The sequence below is a fragment of the Alosa pseudoharengus genome, unplaced genomic scaffold (genome assembly GCF_046254945.1).
Source record: "Alosa pseudoharengus isolate Yale_2024_CS ecotype anadromous, Long Island Sound unplaced genomic scaffold, YU_APseudo_1.1 YU_APseudo_1.1_scf_20, whole genome shotgun sequence".
In the NCBI taxonomy this organism is placed as follows: Eukaryota; Metazoa; Chordata; class Actinopteri; order Clupeiformes; family Clupeidae; genus Alosa; species Alosa pseudoharengus.
In genome coordinates, this window is record NW_027468664.1 from 16,757,468 (window position 1) to 16,774,967 (window position 17,500).

A 17,500-nucleotide genomic window follows, 5' to 3' on the forward strand; every position below is an offset into this window, starting at 1 on the left:
ACACACACACACACACACACACACAAGCACACACACCTTCCCAACTCCAGTGATGCCTGTGAAGAGGACGGAGTGGTTGATGGACAGCAGTTTCTCCATCAGGTAGCCGTAGCGCACTGTGTCCGTGGTGGGCACCAGCATCTCGAAGAAGGGCGTCTCGCTGTTGTACTTGAAGCTGGGGATGATGCGCTCCCACGGCTCCAGCCGCTTGTTGTCAAAGTCCATATACACGCTCCACAGATCCCCAGAACTGGGCAGCTGAGAGAGAGAGAGAGAGAGAGAGAGAGAGAGAGGGGGGGGGGGGGATCATTAAAACATCAATCAAACACTAAATCAGTGAAATAAAAGTCACACATAGTTTCTATTATTTATTGTGGATGGAATAGGTGTTAATTATTTAGGTTTAAACAATGAACAGTATCAGTCAATCTCACACGCAGTTGACTGTTTGATTTGTTTGTTGTTGTTTTTTGAAAATGAATACATCTGTCCCTTCTGCTGTGTGTGTGTGTGTATGTGTGTGTGTGTGTGTGTGTGTGTGTGTGTGTGTGTGTGTGTGTGTGTGTGTGTATGCCTGTGTATGTGCCTGTGTGGTTTACCTTGGCGTCGTTGTTGTCATCAAATTGCTGCCTGACGAAGCTGTCAAAGGCGTCCCAGTGGCTGTCAGTCAGATTCCCCCCCACTGCCCACAAATAGCAGAACACAAACGTCTGGCACAGCATGCTGTTTAGCTTCTTAGGGTCCTATAACACACACACACACACACACACACACACACACATACACATATTTATGCATTTTATTATGAAGATAATGGTAGATAATTGTTCAGAATCCACAAATATACATCACTCATTTCGGGAATTCTGCTGTAATGTGTAACTATGTGGCGTTCACTTATCTTGCAATCCTCTATGTCAATCTGTCATTTTGATCAACTTTAATCAGAATGCAGATTGACCAAACTACTCATCTAACATCTATCAGCCTACAGTTGTTCTCTGACATCAGTTCATCCTGTATAAACCATCCCAAGATTCATACTAGCAGAGCTGTGCAATGGAATTGTTGGCCCATGAATTGAGGACTGTACAATTGTACAACAGAACTACTGTAGTACAATTTAAGCCACAATTTAAATGGCGGGCAAAATGCTGAGAGTCAAGCAAAGTGTGTCGTACATGAACTATAGCTATCATGTCGTGTGGCATGTGGCAGTATTGAGCTGACTCATTGCCCATCATTTACAGCAGGGCCCATGATGTTAATGGCAATTCTGGTACATACTGATTTGAGGTTTTTTGCTTTGGGTCCCAGCAGCAGCGCCTCCAGCAGGCAGCAGAGGGTAGTGACCTTACTGATGTCCACCTGGGCCATGGCCTGCACGCAGCGCTTATTAACAAACTGCAGGCCCTTCTCCACGTGCAGCTCAAACATGTCCAGCAGGTATGAGAGGATGTCGTTACTCAGCTACACACACACACACACACACACACACACACACACACACACACACACACACACACACACACACACACACACACACACAAAGGGAAGATGCAATACTTATATCAGCTATTCAACTGTGTCATTTTATGTGCAAGTATGAGTAAACATCAAGTAAACATCAACAAGACCAGATCATTACACTTCTTTTTTCATCTTTATCACGATTATGCAGAGTGTGTTTGTGAGGACGAGGGAGTTACTTTCTGAGAGAGCCCTGCCAGCCACGTCTTCACGTAGGGCATCCACTTGAGGTCATCAGCGTCAATGTAGACCATCCCACAGCGACTGACTGTGGCGGGAGAGGCCACGGCCAGATCCTGCACCTACTCCCCACAAGACCATAAGAGAGAGAGAGAGAGAGAGAGAGAGAGAGAGAGAGAGGCATCAACAACGCAGAGAGAAACAGTCTGATTTTCTCATAATACATAAGTCATAGGGTTGGGGTTAGCGGTTAACCCTAAACCTTATGTTATGTTATGTCAGTCAAAAGGCGAAAAAAATTAAATAAATAAAAGGTAACATAAATCTGGAATTTTGGCAATAATATAGCAACATACATTGGGAAAATACTGATATGACTTATGGTAAGACAATCTTATGACATGGGAAATGAGTAGACTTGATGTTTGCTAGGTATAGAAATACACCGAAAATCTGAAAAAGACAAAAAAAAAAAACAGATTCACGCATGCTTTTTTATGTTAAATGAGGTTGACCAGGCCCCTGGCCCTCTCTCTCTCACCTCAAACACCATGTGGATGGACGGCGTGAGCTTGATCCTCTCGCTGTTGGCCAGACACAGCATCTTGTTGTCGTCCAGCACCGTGTTCATGTTCTCGATCCACAGCGCGTCCACCGGCCCGTCGCTGATCACCCACTTGTGGTCGTCGCTGGGGTCGTTGACCCCCGCCCGCACGCTCAGCGCCATCAGACCGTCCTTCCACTCCAGCGTGAGCGGGTTGACCTCGCCGTACAGCTCGCCCATGGTGATGGACTTGGGGTTGAGCACGTACTTCTTGACGGGCATGAAGAAGGGGTCCTCGTGCCCGTCGGCGTGCAGCTTCTCGAGGGCGTGGGCCAGCGTGGCGTAGACGGTGGTCTTGCCGCCGCCCGTCGGCCCCACCAGCATGACGCCGTGGCGCACCAGCATGGTCTCGTACAGCTGGATGACCTTGCTGATCATGGCCGGCACGGGCTGGAGAGCGCGCTCGCACAGCGACCACTCGATGGTGGACTGGAGCACGCCGTAGTCGTGCTCAGGGATGGACACGCCCGGGAAGAGATCGGACAGGATGCCACTGCGGTTGCATACACACACACAAACATACACACACACACACACATTTCAGTCATTCATATCTAAAAAGTGACTGGAAGACCAGGTAAAGGCCATAGTAGTGTAGTTTCAGTTACACCTGGGTATAAAGATAATGGATAATTGGAAAAGAAAACTTCTATTTCATGTGTCTGCTAGCGTACTAAAGAAATGAACAGCCATGTCCTGTGAAATGTAAGGCTATTAAACAAGAATTCACAATAAGGTTTTGACATTTGTTTTTAAAAATGTAAATGTTTCTGACAAAACACCAGGGGTTTCACAACTTGAAGTTCATGTGAATACATTCCCAAAGGACATAGAAAGTGTCTGAGGCAAAAGGAAAAACAAATAATTGATTTATAATGTTGTTTGCTTCTTTTAGCCTAGTGCCTGGAATCATATCACACATTCAATTCTTACATTTTAAAATTCTAAGCCTTAAGGGCACCAGTTTGAATCCCAGCGTTAATATGCTCAGTAAATATGTATAAAGGATTAATTTTGTTTCTTTTTAATAACATCCATTTAAAATATAGATGGATACCTATGCAGCATTGTAGTAGTAGTAGTAATAGTAGTAGTAGCTGCAAAGGATTTCAATGTGACTTGTAAGAGTGTGTTTGTGAGTGGGTGTTGTTTTGTGTGCAATGACACACCTGAAGAGCTCAGCGTCGTCTGTGAGAAACTTGGGCAGGTTGGAGTCCCTGAGGGCTCGGATCAGGACCACATCCTCACTCAGGTGGGGGTTGGCCCTCTTCAGAGAGCTGCAGGAGCACAGCAGGGAGAAGGTAAACAAGCACACATGCACACACACACACACACACACACCAGCAGCATGCACACAAAGTCACATATACGCACAACAAAACACACCCACGCACACGCACACACACACACACACACACACACACACACACACCAGCAGCATGCACACAAAGTCACATATACGCACAACAAACACACACACACACACACACACACACACACACACACACAGAGAGAGAAAAATGACGCACTCACACACACACACAAAACATAAAGGATTCAATCTCCTAGCACAGCGTACTATATATAAATATTGATGATGCCCCACAAGATTATGATGGAGATGAGGAAATCTTGCTTTTGTTCGTCTATTTATTTATTTCCCATTGTTTATTTAGCTCCATTCTCCCTCTCTGTTTTCTGCAGCATCCCACCAAACATACACACATGCAAGCACACACACACACACACGTACTCTCTCTCACACACACACACACACACACACACACACACACACACACACACACACACTCTCTATGTGGGACGCCCCCCTACCCTGCCATGACGAGCACGGATTTGACGGCCCTCATGCCGAAGTCGTAGTGGTCCTGCTGGGAGAGCTGCTCGCTGCACAGCTTGTACATCTGAGTCATCTTCCGCGCCAGCGTCTTGCTCGACTCAAAGCCCTCCGAGTACAAGATCACCTGGGCAGAGCCGACACACATCAAAGGAGGCATGGGAACAGACAGAGACACACAGTGACAAACCAATGACATTCCCTTCGTAACAGATGACAGCGAAAAGGCTGCAGGAAGCATCCCATTTAATTCTCCATTCCGTCTGACAGACTAAAGGAAAAAAGCAACCCAAGCACAGTAAACTGAAAGACCATTTGTGATGTTGGTAGATATTGGCTATTATTAAATACTAAATCAAAGTAAACACCTATTCCATCCATTCTGTAAAGCAAAACAATACCGTTACCGTTACCGATACCAATACCGATACTGATACCAATACCAATACCGATACTGATACCGTAATTCGTTTAAGAAATATGATGTCAGGCCCCAGCTGTGGCGCAACTGGCTGGGGCACCTGCACCGTACACCGGCGACCCGGGTTCGATTCCCGCCCCGTGGTCCTTTCCAGATCCCACCCCTGCTCTCTCTCCCATTCTCCACTGTCACTATCATTAAAGGCATAAAAAGGCCAAAAATATATACTTAAAAATGTTTTACTGGTAAAGTGATATCGGACTAATAGTTTAATCTTTTAGTGACTTCTCTCTCTCTCTCTCTCTTTTCTTTCTCTCTCTTTTCTTTCTCGTACCTCTGCGATGAGGGCGTAGTTGGGTACCATCATAGCAATGGGTCTGAAGAGCGCCTTCAGGTTGTCGGGCAGCTCTGTGCGGCCAGCATATCCGGGGTTCATGGTAATGAAGGCGGCACAGGTCATCACCAGCTTGATCTCACGCCCCTCGAACATGAACCGAGACAACTGCAGGAAAGAAACACACACACACACACACACACACACACACACACACACAGGCAACCACGGATATTCACATGCACACACACTCAGTCAGACACAACAGTAGTAAAAGAGCTGTGCAGATAACACAGTTTAACACAGTGAAAGCCTAGCGTGTTACCTTGGCAGCCTTGGCGTTCCTGATGGTGATGAGTTGCTGGGCGATGACAGACAGCACCTCGATGTTGATGCGGTTGAACTCGTCGAAGCAGCACCAGGCTCCCGACTGGGCCAGACCGCTGAAGAACGTGCCCATCATCTGAGCAGAGACACCAGGCACCAACAGTCAAATAGCGCTTACTACAACTCACCCAGTTCACCAATGAATGAATAATATTCAATATCAGTAAAACAACATACATAAGTACTTTATCTGAACATATATGTATGTTTGTTCTATGTATGTTTTAGGTTTTTTTAGAGGAAAAGTCATTTTTGGAGGAAAGCTGGAGTAAATTTAATAGGACAAGGTTCTCTACACAAAGTTCTCTCTGTCTATCTGTTAGTCTAATACTTAGTGTACAACAGTGGGGCACAACAGCGGCAGCTGGGAATTGAACCCACAACCTTTATAGCAAACACATGCTAGCCCAGCTCCTTAACGACTACACTACCACCACCCAGTCTGTCTGTCTGTCTGTCTGTCTGTATGTCTATCTGCGTCTCTGTCTGTCCCTTGTGCACTTCATGTCACCTTGTAGTCGAGTCCGTCGGAGCAGTTGAAGACCACACACTGGATGGCGAGCGCCTTGGCCAGGTCTTTGGTGGTCTCCGTTTTCCCAGTCCCAGCAGGCCCAGCGGGGGCCCCGCCCAGGTCCAGCTGCAGCGCCCCCATCAGGCAGAGGTAGCAACGATCCTACAGCCACCACAACACCCCAACACAAACCACCATTCAACTCTTCAGTCAAGGAGCAGAAGCGGAATGCGATGACACACGGGGCTATGGCAACCACATTTGCTGGTTCTATGTGTTCCGATTGGATGATCATATAATCATAACAATTTGCATACCATACCAAAAGCTATAACTACTATAACTGTCAAGACTGGTTATCATTATGGTTATGAAATTTGGCAGACACTTTTGTCCAAAGCGACTTACAGTATATGAACACTATATTAGTTAAAATAATAGCTTAAAATGAAGTTGATAAAGCCTACATTAAGCATATTAATAATAGTAATAATAACAACAATATAAAATATGAACAATATAACAAACAAAATAATGAGCTTTCATGAGAGTTAATGAAGTGCATGCAAGGTGAACAGATGGGAGATATAGGAGAGATGGGAGGGGCGGGGCCTGGGGGGGTCACCGTGAGCGGCGTGATGACCAGGCGCGGGCAGGCTCCCAGGTACTCGTAGCCGTAGATGTAGTGAGACAGAGCCATGCGGGCCACACAGTTATCCAGGTCCAGATCCCAGTAGTACCGCAGCTGCCTCTGCCACTCAAAGTTATTGCTGGAGTCCACCTTCAGGAACGTGCACGCGCACACACACACACACACACACACGCGCACACACACACACACATACACACACGCGCACACACACACACACACACACACACACACACACACACACACACACACACACACACACACACATAACCACACACACACACACATAACCACACACACACACACACACACACAAACAAACACACACACACACACATAACCACACACACACACACACACACACATAAACACACACACACACACACAAACACACACACACACACACATAACCACACACACAGTCACCACCTCCAATTGGCAAATGTATCACTTGATTGTGAAGGTCTTTACAATCACGGTTTAATAACGAAAACAACCAGTTGGAAAAAAAAGCCTTGGGGCTATTTGTTTATTAATTTGCTCTATCAGACTATATTTCATGAAGGGGACAATGTACAGTCCATCAGACATTTCTCCAAAATATATTTTTTTCATGATCTTTTTGGCCATTGTGTGGCTTTCAATAACAAAACAAAAACAGCTCTTCATGCAAATAGAATTTTTTTGCTTCAGATGTTGCACAACAACACATAATCTGCAGGTTTTAAGATACAATGCATTTTCATTACAGTGCATGAATGGACTGAATCAGAAGGCAACCCTTCTCCATGAATATCTTTACCTTTTGCTTGACCAGGTCAGTGACAATGTCACGCGCGTGCACGTCTGTGGTGATCAGAGCGGTGATGATGTTCCGGTGCAGGCTGGGAAGGTTGCCACGCACCAGAGCAGCCAGAGTGTTCAGTCTCTGCATATAGAGATCAACACACACACACACACACACACACACACACACACACACATATGCATGTACACACACACACACACACACACACACACACACACACACACACACACACATATACGTATGCATGTACACACACACACACACACACACACACACACACACACAAAATGCAAGCAAATATAACATTATACTTTCCTGAAGGCAGTGAAAGACTGGAATAGAATGTGAAATCAAATTGAAAGTAGCGGTGAGGGAACCTCAAAGTTTATTAGTTCAAACTCCTGTAGGGCCTGGAAGTGATCGTGATCTCCCTCTAAGCAGTTATCCATATCCCTGCACCACATCATCTGAGAGATGGTCAGCACAACCTAGAGCAGTAGAGCCAGGAGAAAAGCGCTGTTGGTGGCTAATATAAAAAACAATGCATGCAAAACCATACCAATGCAAATATCCCCTTCATACAGTACATGTTATTACAACTTAATCCCCATAAAATATTCAATACATTTAGCTGTGGAACAATGGCGAGTCGGCGTCTGTGCATTAAGTTTGTGATGATGTTTTGCCTGGTGTGTGAACTCCAAAAGTTGATGGAGACATTGGGCTAAGCCCAAAACGTTTGTTTTCCAGTTTTGTCCTAAGACTCATTGTTGAAATCTCGGTTTCCAATACAAATTGTATGAGTATCAAGCCCTTGAGTGTGACTCTGTTCCTTATACATTTAGCTGTGGCAACTTTTTTGATGAGCTTAATGGAGCAACAGTACATGTAGCATTGTCGCCTGACAATCTATCGGCCCAGATTCGAATCCCGACCCCACCTTTGCAAGTCTGTGTTGCTAAATACCAGTGAATTTAATTTTTACTTGAACTTGTGCTGAATGCTCCAGTATAAACCCACTTATATCAGGCCCCACATAGTCTCCCCCTACCCACCTGGGAGGGGTGTCCTGCCACCACCCACTCCTCCCTGGGCTTGCTCTGGTAGTCAGCAATGGCGGCCTTGCTGAGACGACGCAGGGAGGAGAACATGCCTTCCTCCACCTTTCCCAGCCAGTCCTCCACATTCCCACGAGCCTTCAGGCCCTTGCCGAGGGAAACCTGGTCAAAATCAACAAAAGGATCCCCACTGAACAATTAAAAAATCACCTGTGAGGCTTGATTGATGATTGCCCCATCAATAAACAGTGTCAGTGTCAGTCTCATTACATTTAATGCTGTTATGATTTCAGTAGAGGGATGGCAAAATATGATAGGTAGGGCTATTAAATAGCTACCTATACACACACAAACACACACACACACACAGAGAGAGAAAGAGAGACACACACACACACACACACACACACACACACACACACACAAACACTTCTGTTTTGAAACAATGTTTCAAATGGGGTAAACAATGTAAAGGACGAGGCAACTCCACCTTCTCTCCCTCGGGCGAGACCATGGCCAGGATGTCATTGCTGTAGACTTTCTCGGGCTCCCCCTCTGGAGCTGCGGGGCCCCCTGGTGGCAGCAGGGCGAACTCCAGGCGCTGGATGGCATCGAAGCACTTCCTCAGATGGGGCTGCACAGCCTGCGGGTTCCGCGTCTGCGCCAGGATCTCCAGCAGCTCGTCGTTGGACAGGAAGTAGAACCTGACGGAACACGGACAGCAAAATACGTCATTGCACAGCAAAGTGAATACTTCAATGCAGAGGTCACAAAAAGTTACAAAAAACAAGGTAGACGACTTTGAAGCATGATAAAAATGCATTTGTACAACAGGGTTTAAAAATGCGTTTATGATACAAAAGAAACAAGCACAAAAGAATCCCTACAGAAGAGAGAAAACAATGGCAGAATTGCCCTCACGAGAGATAACTTAAACACCCATTATAATATTAAACCATTAGCTTTTGTTTCACTATTGTTTTGAGCCTACACAATGAAACAGCTGCCTGCTTAATTCTGCATCATAAAGAAGCTTTCTGAGAGCGTCCCTTAAGGGAATATACGGGAAGAAATAGCGACATGCTCCTAACCTGGGGAAGATGACTCTCTTGGACTCCAGATAGGCCTCCAGGCATTTCTGGATCTGCTCCAGAAGGGCATTATTGTTCTGGAAGATCTCCAGCAGGCCTAGGCAGAGGGGCGAACCATTTTTCAAGTCATTAGAGTGAGAAACAGTCATTAGCGCTGTGTCTTAGGGCTGCAAAATGGGCCTTTCTTTGGCACTCTCATTAGTGTTGTGTTGAGTAATGTGACCATGCTAAACAGTGTAGTACACTTTTAGGGCATCTATCATCATTTCAGAGCTCTATATCACGGTGGAGGAGATTCAGAGCAGTCAGAGTTTGTACTATGTGTGAGTATACAGTGTGCATTGTGTGTGTGTGTGTGTGTGTGTTTATTTACGGTGGAGGAGATTCAGAGCAGTCAGAGTTTGTACTATTGCTGAGTATACAGTGTGCATTGTGTGTGTGTGTGTGTGTGTGTGTGTGTGTGTGTGTGTGTGTTTATTTACGGTGGAGGAGATTCAGAGCATTCAGAGTTTGTACTATGTGTGAGTATACACTGTGCATTGTGTGTGTGTGTGTGTGTGTGTGTGTGTGTGTGTGTGTGTGCGTGTGTGTGTGTGTGTGTTTATTTACGGTGGAGGAGATTCAGAGCATTCATTCAGTTTGTACTATGTGTGAGTATACAGTGTGCATTGTGTGTGTGTGTGTGTGTGTGTGTGTGTGTGTGTGTGTGTGTGTGTGTGTGTGTGTGTGTGTGTGTGTGTGTGTGTGTGTGTGTGTGTGTGTGTGTGTGTGTGTGTGTGTGTATGATTGTATGTGTGTGTGTGTGTGTGTGTGTGTGTGTGTGTGTGTGTGTGTGTGTGTGTGTGTATGATTGTATGTGTGTGTGTGTGTGTGTGTGTGTGTGTGATTGTATGTGTGTGTGTGTGTGTGTGTGTGTGTGTGTGTGTGTGTGTGTGTGTGTGATTGCGTGCGTGTCCGACCTGGCTGCGTGGCAGCACGCAGGGCGTTGGGCAGGCGGTTGACCTTCCTCATGATCTCCTTCCAGGACTTGTCCACCTGCAGGAACATCTTGGCCTCAGCGGGCAGCTGCCGCTGGATGTCCGGCGCACTGAAGATGCTCTCCAGGTACAGCCAGTTCCTCTGGCACGCCAGCCACTCATCCTGGACGAAGAGATGAAGATGTAGATGAAGTGATGAAGATGGGAAAGAGAGAGGGAAGAAGGAGAGAGGGAAGAACAGATAGAGAGAAGGGAGAAAGAGGAGTGGAGTGAGTGAATGAGAGAGGAAAAGAGTGATTAAGAAATGGTTATGAAGGTAATAAAGTTACAGTGAAGACACACATGTAGAGGAGGTCCCAATTTATCTCAATTTATCTTGATGTGATATGAAAATATACACTAAACAATTTGTGTCTGTGTAAAGTACAAATGTTGGCTCAGATCATGTTCTTGCACTGATTCCTCTACCAGGGTCTGGTTGAACAGGGTCAGCTGTCTTTGCCATTCGTCCACTCGGGATTTGATGGGTCCCACGTAGCGAGAGGAGGCCACAGTGGCCACATTAATGATGCTGTCATCCAGGAGCACCTGAACACACACACACACACACACACACACACACACACACACACACACACACACACACACACACACACATATAGGGTTTTTATGAGTGTATTGCAGTGTGAATGCTTGTTGGGGATGAATAAAATATCTATCTATCTATCTATCTATCTATCTATCATCCATATAAGATGGCTGTTTGCATATTTAACTAGTGAGCTTTGTTTTGAAGATTGTACTGTAGCACTGTACTTATGTTGTTATTATACTGTAAAACTGTTAATCCTGTGATGTTGTGTGCTATATTCTCCTCATCATCTCTGAGGACGACGTGCAGTTTACCTGAATGTCATCGGTGCCACCGAGGATAAAAACATCTTTAGAGTCACGGTGTGAGAGAACCACAAACTCTGTGGTCTTCCAGGAGTCCTCCACCTGTCATATGGTGATAAGAACATTTCAATGGCTAAACACTGAAATTTTCTTCACATACACATACACACACTTTTACACAAACCCTACCTGTGTGTGCACGCACACACACACACACACACACATACACACACACACACACACACACACACACACACACACACACACACACATCTCCTCTTCTCGTCCTTACCTTTTTAAGGATGGACTCGAGGGAAGATTCTCCAGAGGCTTGCCCTGACACCTAGACAAATGAGAAGAAAATGGCCCTTCAGTGATCAGTCAGCCATTACAAAGGCCTTACTCTTTTTGACATAATATATGCAGCTAAATGAACTGGATAATTTGAAAACCAATATTTTGCTATGGCTGCACAACTGCATTTAAATAAGGAGACAGCACGGCCACTGTATATTTTAGTAACAGCACAAGAGAGATTCCATGCATGTTTGTCCTTGAGCTGAAAGAAAGTCTATTTTCAATCAGTCAATGTTCTCTAACTACAGTAACTCTGATGAAGAAGAACTGAAATTGACCTGTACTTTTTTTTTTGTATTTTTTTTTAACAAAGAGGCATAGAGGTAATTTTGAACTTCGCAAAATGAATACTGAACTGAGCTGCCTGACGGGTCCTACCTCCTGGATCTCAGCGTCGTAGCTGAAGATGTCCAGCTCCTGCAGGGCCGACAGAGTGAGGGGTTCCTCCAGGAGATTAGACCCCACGATGGCCTCCAGGATCTCCCAGTGGCGCGTCTTCAGAGACGGGTTACGCAGGTTGGTGATCACTGGGAGCTGGTGGAGAGAACCAACAACAACACAGTACAGTGTACATCGACTGGGCACTATTCATCTTATTTTAATGCAGCATACAAACACAAAGATAGATTCATTGTCTATGGATATAAAAACAAAGCAATTAATCAACAAATCACATTTGAGACACCCTATCTACTTACACAGAGAAAGTTATGAACTTAGAATAGAAGATAGATACGCAGTGCAAAAATAAACAATACAATTCACAATAGATCTATTGGTCTCTATTCCAACAAAAGGCCTTTTTCAGGTGACTGGGCTGACTGGACCCTGTGGTGCCCTCCTCACCCACCTTCTCCCTCATGCCCTCCACATAGCGCTTGAGTTCAGGCACCACTGTGTTGGGCGGCAGGCCTTTCTCCAGCTGGTTCACGTACTTGCTGTATTTCGCCACCTGGGCGCTCAGCACCTCGGGATCAAGCTTGTCAAACTTACACTGGACACATGAAGAAAAAGGGTTCTATGAGAACAGATATCAGCCTGGCATGTGTGTGTGTGTGTGTGTGTGTGTGTGTATAGTATAGTATAGTATAGTATATAGTATAGTATATATACTTTTTTGATCCCGTGAGGGAAATTTGGTCTCTGCATTTAACCCAATCGGTGAATTAATGAAACACAAACAGCACACAGTGAACACACAGTGAGGTGAAGCACACACTAATCCCAGCGCAGTTGCAACCCTCCGGTTACAACTCCAGAGTGCTAACCAGTGGGCCACGGCTGTGTGTGTGTGTGTGTGTGTGTGTGTGTGTGTGTGTGTGTGTGTGTGTGTTTGTGTGAGCTCCTCTCACCTCCAACCAGGCACTCTCCAGCGCCTCCCACTCCTCCAGTGCATCCCACAGCAGTTGCTTCAGCTTCACTTCAGCACTCAGCTCCTCCAGGGCCTCAAACTTGGTCACTTCCACCTGTGGACCAGCCACATGTTACTCACACCTCCACCTGTGGACCAGCCACATGTTACTCACACCTCCACCTGTGGACCACTCATATGCTCCATCTCTACCTGTGGACCACACATATGCTCCATATCTACCTGTGGACCACACTTATGCTCCATCTCTACCTGTGGACCACACATATGCTCCATCTCTACCTGTGGACCACACTTATGCTCCATATCTACCTGTGGACCACACATATGCTCCATCTCTACCTGTGGACCACACATATGCTCCATCTCTACCTGTGGACCACTCATATGTTACTCACACCTCCACCTGTGGACCACTCATATATTACTCACACTTTCAACTTGTGGGCCATTCATTACCAGACCTGTCAACCCGGAGGAGACACACCTTTTTAGCTCATCTTGGTCTACATGTGTGCAGCCAAATAGCGCCACACATACAGCTCTGGAAAAAATGAAGAGACCACTGCACATTTTTCTGATGTCATCCTACGGTTGCTGAGTGACATTTGAATGAGTTGACGGTCATATTCAAAATTAAGAGACCACTGCAAATTTGAATATGACCGTCAACTCATTCGAATGTCACTCAGCAACCGTAGGATGACATCAGAAAAATGTGCAGTGGTCTCTTCATTTTTTTCCAGAGCTGCAAATATATTTTGTATAGTTGACTCATTTATTAATGAGATATCTAAATTTGAGCTGAGCGTATAACTGAAAATAAGAACTGAACCTTTACAGTAGTACATTATAAAATATGTACCTATTTGCCTGGATTGTTTGCAATCCTGTTCTATGAAAGAAAATTTTGTTGATCTGAAGGACAGATGCCATTGTTGGTTTTCAATTTTCTTGTGTTTGACCCCCTTAACATGGTTTCTGCAGACTAATAAGTGTGTATGTGGGTGTTAAAAGAAAATAAATAAACCGGTCTAGTAAATAAATAAGGGATAATGTATAGAACGCCAGTCTACATTACAGAAGGCTACATTATCTGTTTATTTTCATTAGGCTATTGATCATTGATATTGCATTGACATTATTGTTTATTATTGCTATTTTCCTTAATGTAGTCTTACCAACATTTTCATACTGTTCACTGTTAATCTTTAACCATTGTATTGTTTTTATTTGTGGCTTTGGACAAAAGTGTCTGCTAAATCATATAACCATAACCATACATAATCAAAAGAGTCAAGAGAGACAAAGATTCCATTGAATGATGCATTTAACTGGTAACAATAGTCTTACATCAAACCATTCCGTTTAGGATCACAAAGGTGGCTAGGCAACATCATGATGCCATAGAACATAGCACAGGGTAAACTGGTATTGTTCACTTTTGCTTGGGTTTGTGTAGAAGTTGGCTGTTTTCAGATTTTTTGATCATTTGATGTTCAAACTGTGATTTTTGGCAATCTGATTTTAATGTGGTTCTGCTGGTTCTTAGCCTGCTGCCTGGCAGCACGGCAAAATGAGAGTAAAACTATTAAGAAACGTGTCAAAAAATACGGACTACAGGAACTAAAAAGAGAACTGGAGGCTTTGGGAGTTAACAATGATGAGAATGTGGATGAGACTAAAATGAAAAACAAAAAGAAGACTAAAAAGGAACTACAAAAGCTTCTAATAAAGGAGCTGAAACGGGTCGAGCACGGCAAAACTGGTCTGGACAACAGGGCTTACGAAGACGGGTTTACTATGCCCATGGAGATCCCTAAAGAAGTCATATCTGTTCTGAATGATCTGGACATGTTCTTGGACAAACAGTTAGAAGAACAGGAGAGAAATGAACAGAGGGACGACGTGAAAGCCGTTCTTGGCGGTATCCTGGATAAAGTGGACTCAGCTTTGGGTGAGTAGAAGACATCTGCTCACACTAGGTGTAAGAAGTAGCCTTGCGTCACCAGAAGCAACTTGAGCTCAGAGCGATAAGTGGGCTATGTAAAAAGTGAGCTCACATTTAAAAAATCAAAATGGTTTAGCAGTGAATTTAATGACATACTCCCCCCATTATGTTTAGCTTCAGAAGGACTAAATGAAAAGGAAGAGACAGAGAAAGAGAAAGCGTTAAGGCCAGAGGCTGGAGACAGGAAGGAGGAGGCCGAGCGGGCAGCCCAATTCTGGAGTGCGACACAGAACCACAAAGGATCCGTCCCCAGGAGGAGGTTTCGGGTGGCAAGACGCAGCAGCAGACGGCTGACCATGTGAACGCTTGACAACAACTGTCAATAAAACCAATAGCAGAACTCAGACTTCTGGTGATCTTCACTGTTTCTCCCTGATTCTTTTCTAAAATATAATTCTGCAACCTAATGACTTGTAGGACCAGTAAGGACCAGATGGGGACGTATGATCCCCATATATTTGTTATTTGTTTTATAAAAAGTACATAGTATGTACTACATACTCACACCTCCACCTGTGGGCCACTCATATGCTCCACCTCTACCTGTGGGCAACTTATATATTACTCACACCTCTACCTGTGGGCAACTCATATATTACTCACACCACTACCTGTGGGCAACTCATATATTACTCACACCTTTACCTGTGGACCACTCATATGCTTCATCTCTACCTGTGGACCTCTCACATGTTGCTCATACAGAGGATGATTTCTTTAATTATTATAGACTATGAGGCAGTAAGTAAACAAGCATTATTGTCACACATATACTATCTGAGGTTAACTTTGTAAAAGAAATGCAAGAGGGATGGCTTATCTTAGCAACTAACATGCAGTAGTGTTCACAAATATCAAGGAGGATGCTCTACCTTGTCTGTTGATGATAAGGAAGCACCTAACAAGCATGACTGTTTAGGTAGGTATGCGAGTTGAAAAGGGGGATGTTTTTTTATCCAAATCCTTTTCTGGGAGGACGGTGTCCCCCTGCACCCCCCTCTCAACTCCAGCCCTGCCTGTACTCATCTGAGGATCATAATACCTTATTATGAGGTAATAAGGTTGGTTATGGGATAGGTTATAGTTACGTACAAGAGGCAGGTCAGGGTTCAAGGGCAAAGGTCAAGGTCGGAGTTCATGTTAATGTTCGGGTTGGGATTAGTGTCATATGTTAAGTGAAGAGATTAAGTGAGGAGGTTCAAGATGGGATGAGTCTTATGTCTACGAACAAAGCTTACGGTTAGTGTTAGTGTTAGTGAGGCAAATGATTTGCTCTTGGTCAAATTCCAATGGAGGAAGTAATGAAAGTCAAACTCCTGATAGGGATAGCATATCAGGGAAACACGGCCGAGGGGGCAGTGCTTTAGTGATGACCTTTGAGCAAACACAGGTATACGGCTCTCTCTGGTGGATGGAAAAAATAACTGCAGTACCTTGAAGTTCTTCTGGTAGGACTTGAACTGGAAGGACATGGCTTGCAACTCCTCTATGGAAATCTGGATCTCACCCAGGATCGAGCGGACCTTGGTCTTGTCTGAATGGACGTCCAAGATTTGTCTGTCCTGCAGAGAGAGAGAGAGAGAGAGATGACAAAACAGGACAAAACATTGAACTTGCACTGTAATTTGCAATTTAGAGAGAAACAATAGCCGCGTTTACATGGACTTTTTATTTTTTCCATCTGATTGAAATGAGTCTTATTAAATTTCAACCGAACCGTTTACATGAATGCTAAATAAACCGATTGGTGTTTAATCTGCGTTTACATGAAACAAGCATTTAGAAGCTCCTAATTGTTTTGCCTCCATGGAAACTAATTTGTTTACGTCACTGTGCATCATTAGCACATCGGGAACACCTGCGCAGAAAGAGGAAATGTACTCCAACTATCAGAGTATTTTATATTGGAAATTTAGTCGGAATGGGCTGAATCCGATCGGTTGAGGTGTTAAATGAGGCATGTTTATTCCGATTGAGCCGTTACTCCGTTTGTAATCAGATTAAAAGTGTCTATGAAACAGGGCTAGTGTTAAACAAAACTGACAGACTTTTAGACAGTCAACCTGCTGAAAGAACGAGCAGCAAGATAATATCCGAAGAGCCATGTCAATTGACAAGGTAATATTACACGATTTACTACAAAAAGTAGGATATTGCGCAATTGCCATTAAGCACTTTGTGATTTCCCGTGTGACAGCAAGTTGCAAGGCTGGTTCTGTGGCTGCAGAGAGTGTGTAATACTCCCTATCATAAGTTAGTTCACCATCAAAATTATTTACAAGCTGGTATATTAAGGTAAAACTTGCATTGGATGCCTTTAAATAAATCAACTGAATTGAAAATGAAGACATCAAGCTAAAGTCACTGAAGCAAATCTGCTGTCTTCCCTACCTGTGCCTGTTCTTTGACTCGCTTGACCTCAACGTTGACCGCGCTGATGTCTTTCTGCAGATGCTTG

At 44.5% G+C, this 17,500-nt stretch overlaps 1 protein-coding gene across 1 annotated transcript in view; it reads right to left on the minus strand.

Moving 5' to 3' along the window:
* Positions 1 to 17,500, minus strand: part of dnah6 (dynein, axonemal, heavy chain 6) — a 48,147-nt gene that overhangs the window by 21,869 nt on the left and 8,778 nt on the right. Inside the window, exons 15-39 of the mRNA XM_076297536.1 lie at positions 17,434 to 17,500; positions 16,476 to 16,604; positions 13,012 to 13,125; positions 12,510 to 12,653; positions 12,038 to 12,193; positions 11,595 to 11,645; positions 11,312 to 11,404; positions 10,874 to 10,993; positions 10,388 to 10,568; positions 9,429 to 9,525; positions 8,828 to 9,041; positions 8,335 to 8,499; positions 7,657 to 7,767; positions 7,274 to 7,399; positions 6,448 to 6,603; positions 5,823 to 5,984; positions 5,250 to 5,387; positions 4,925 to 5,092; positions 4,148 to 4,296; positions 3,484 to 3,591; positions 2,252 to 2,807; positions 1,710 to 1,832; positions 1,288 to 1,470; positions 600 to 743; positions 37 to 258 (exon numbers count right to left, since the gene is read on the minus strand). The exon at positions 17,434 to 17,500 is cut by the window's right edge and continues 185 nt beyond it. Of these exons, the coding sequence (XP_076153651.1) occupies positions 37 to 258; positions 600 to 743; positions 1,288 to 1,470; positions 1,710 to 1,832; positions 2,252 to 2,807; positions 3,484 to 3,591; positions 4,148 to 4,296; positions 4,925 to 5,092; positions 5,250 to 5,387; positions 5,823 to 5,984; positions 6,448 to 6,603; positions 7,274 to 7,399; positions 7,657 to 7,767; positions 8,335 to 8,499; positions 8,828 to 9,041; positions 9,429 to 9,525; positions 10,388 to 10,568; positions 10,874 to 10,993; positions 11,312 to 11,404; positions 11,595 to 11,645; positions 12,038 to 12,193; positions 12,510 to 12,653; positions 13,012 to 13,125; positions 16,476 to 16,604; positions 17,434 to 17,500 (3,877 nt within the window). The remainder of the gene's footprint in view (positions 1 to 36; positions 259 to 599; positions 744 to 1,287; positions 1,471 to 1,709; positions 1,833 to 2,251; positions 2,808 to 3,483; positions 3,592 to 4,147; positions 4,297 to 4,924; positions 5,093 to 5,249; positions 5,388 to 5,822; positions 5,985 to 6,447; positions 6,604 to 7,273; positions 7,400 to 7,656; positions 7,768 to 8,334; positions 8,500 to 8,827; positions 9,042 to 9,428; positions 9,526 to 10,387; positions 10,569 to 10,873; positions 10,994 to 11,311; positions 11,405 to 11,594; positions 11,646 to 12,037; positions 12,194 to 12,509; positions 12,654 to 13,011; positions 13,126 to 16,475; positions 16,605 to 17,433) is intronic.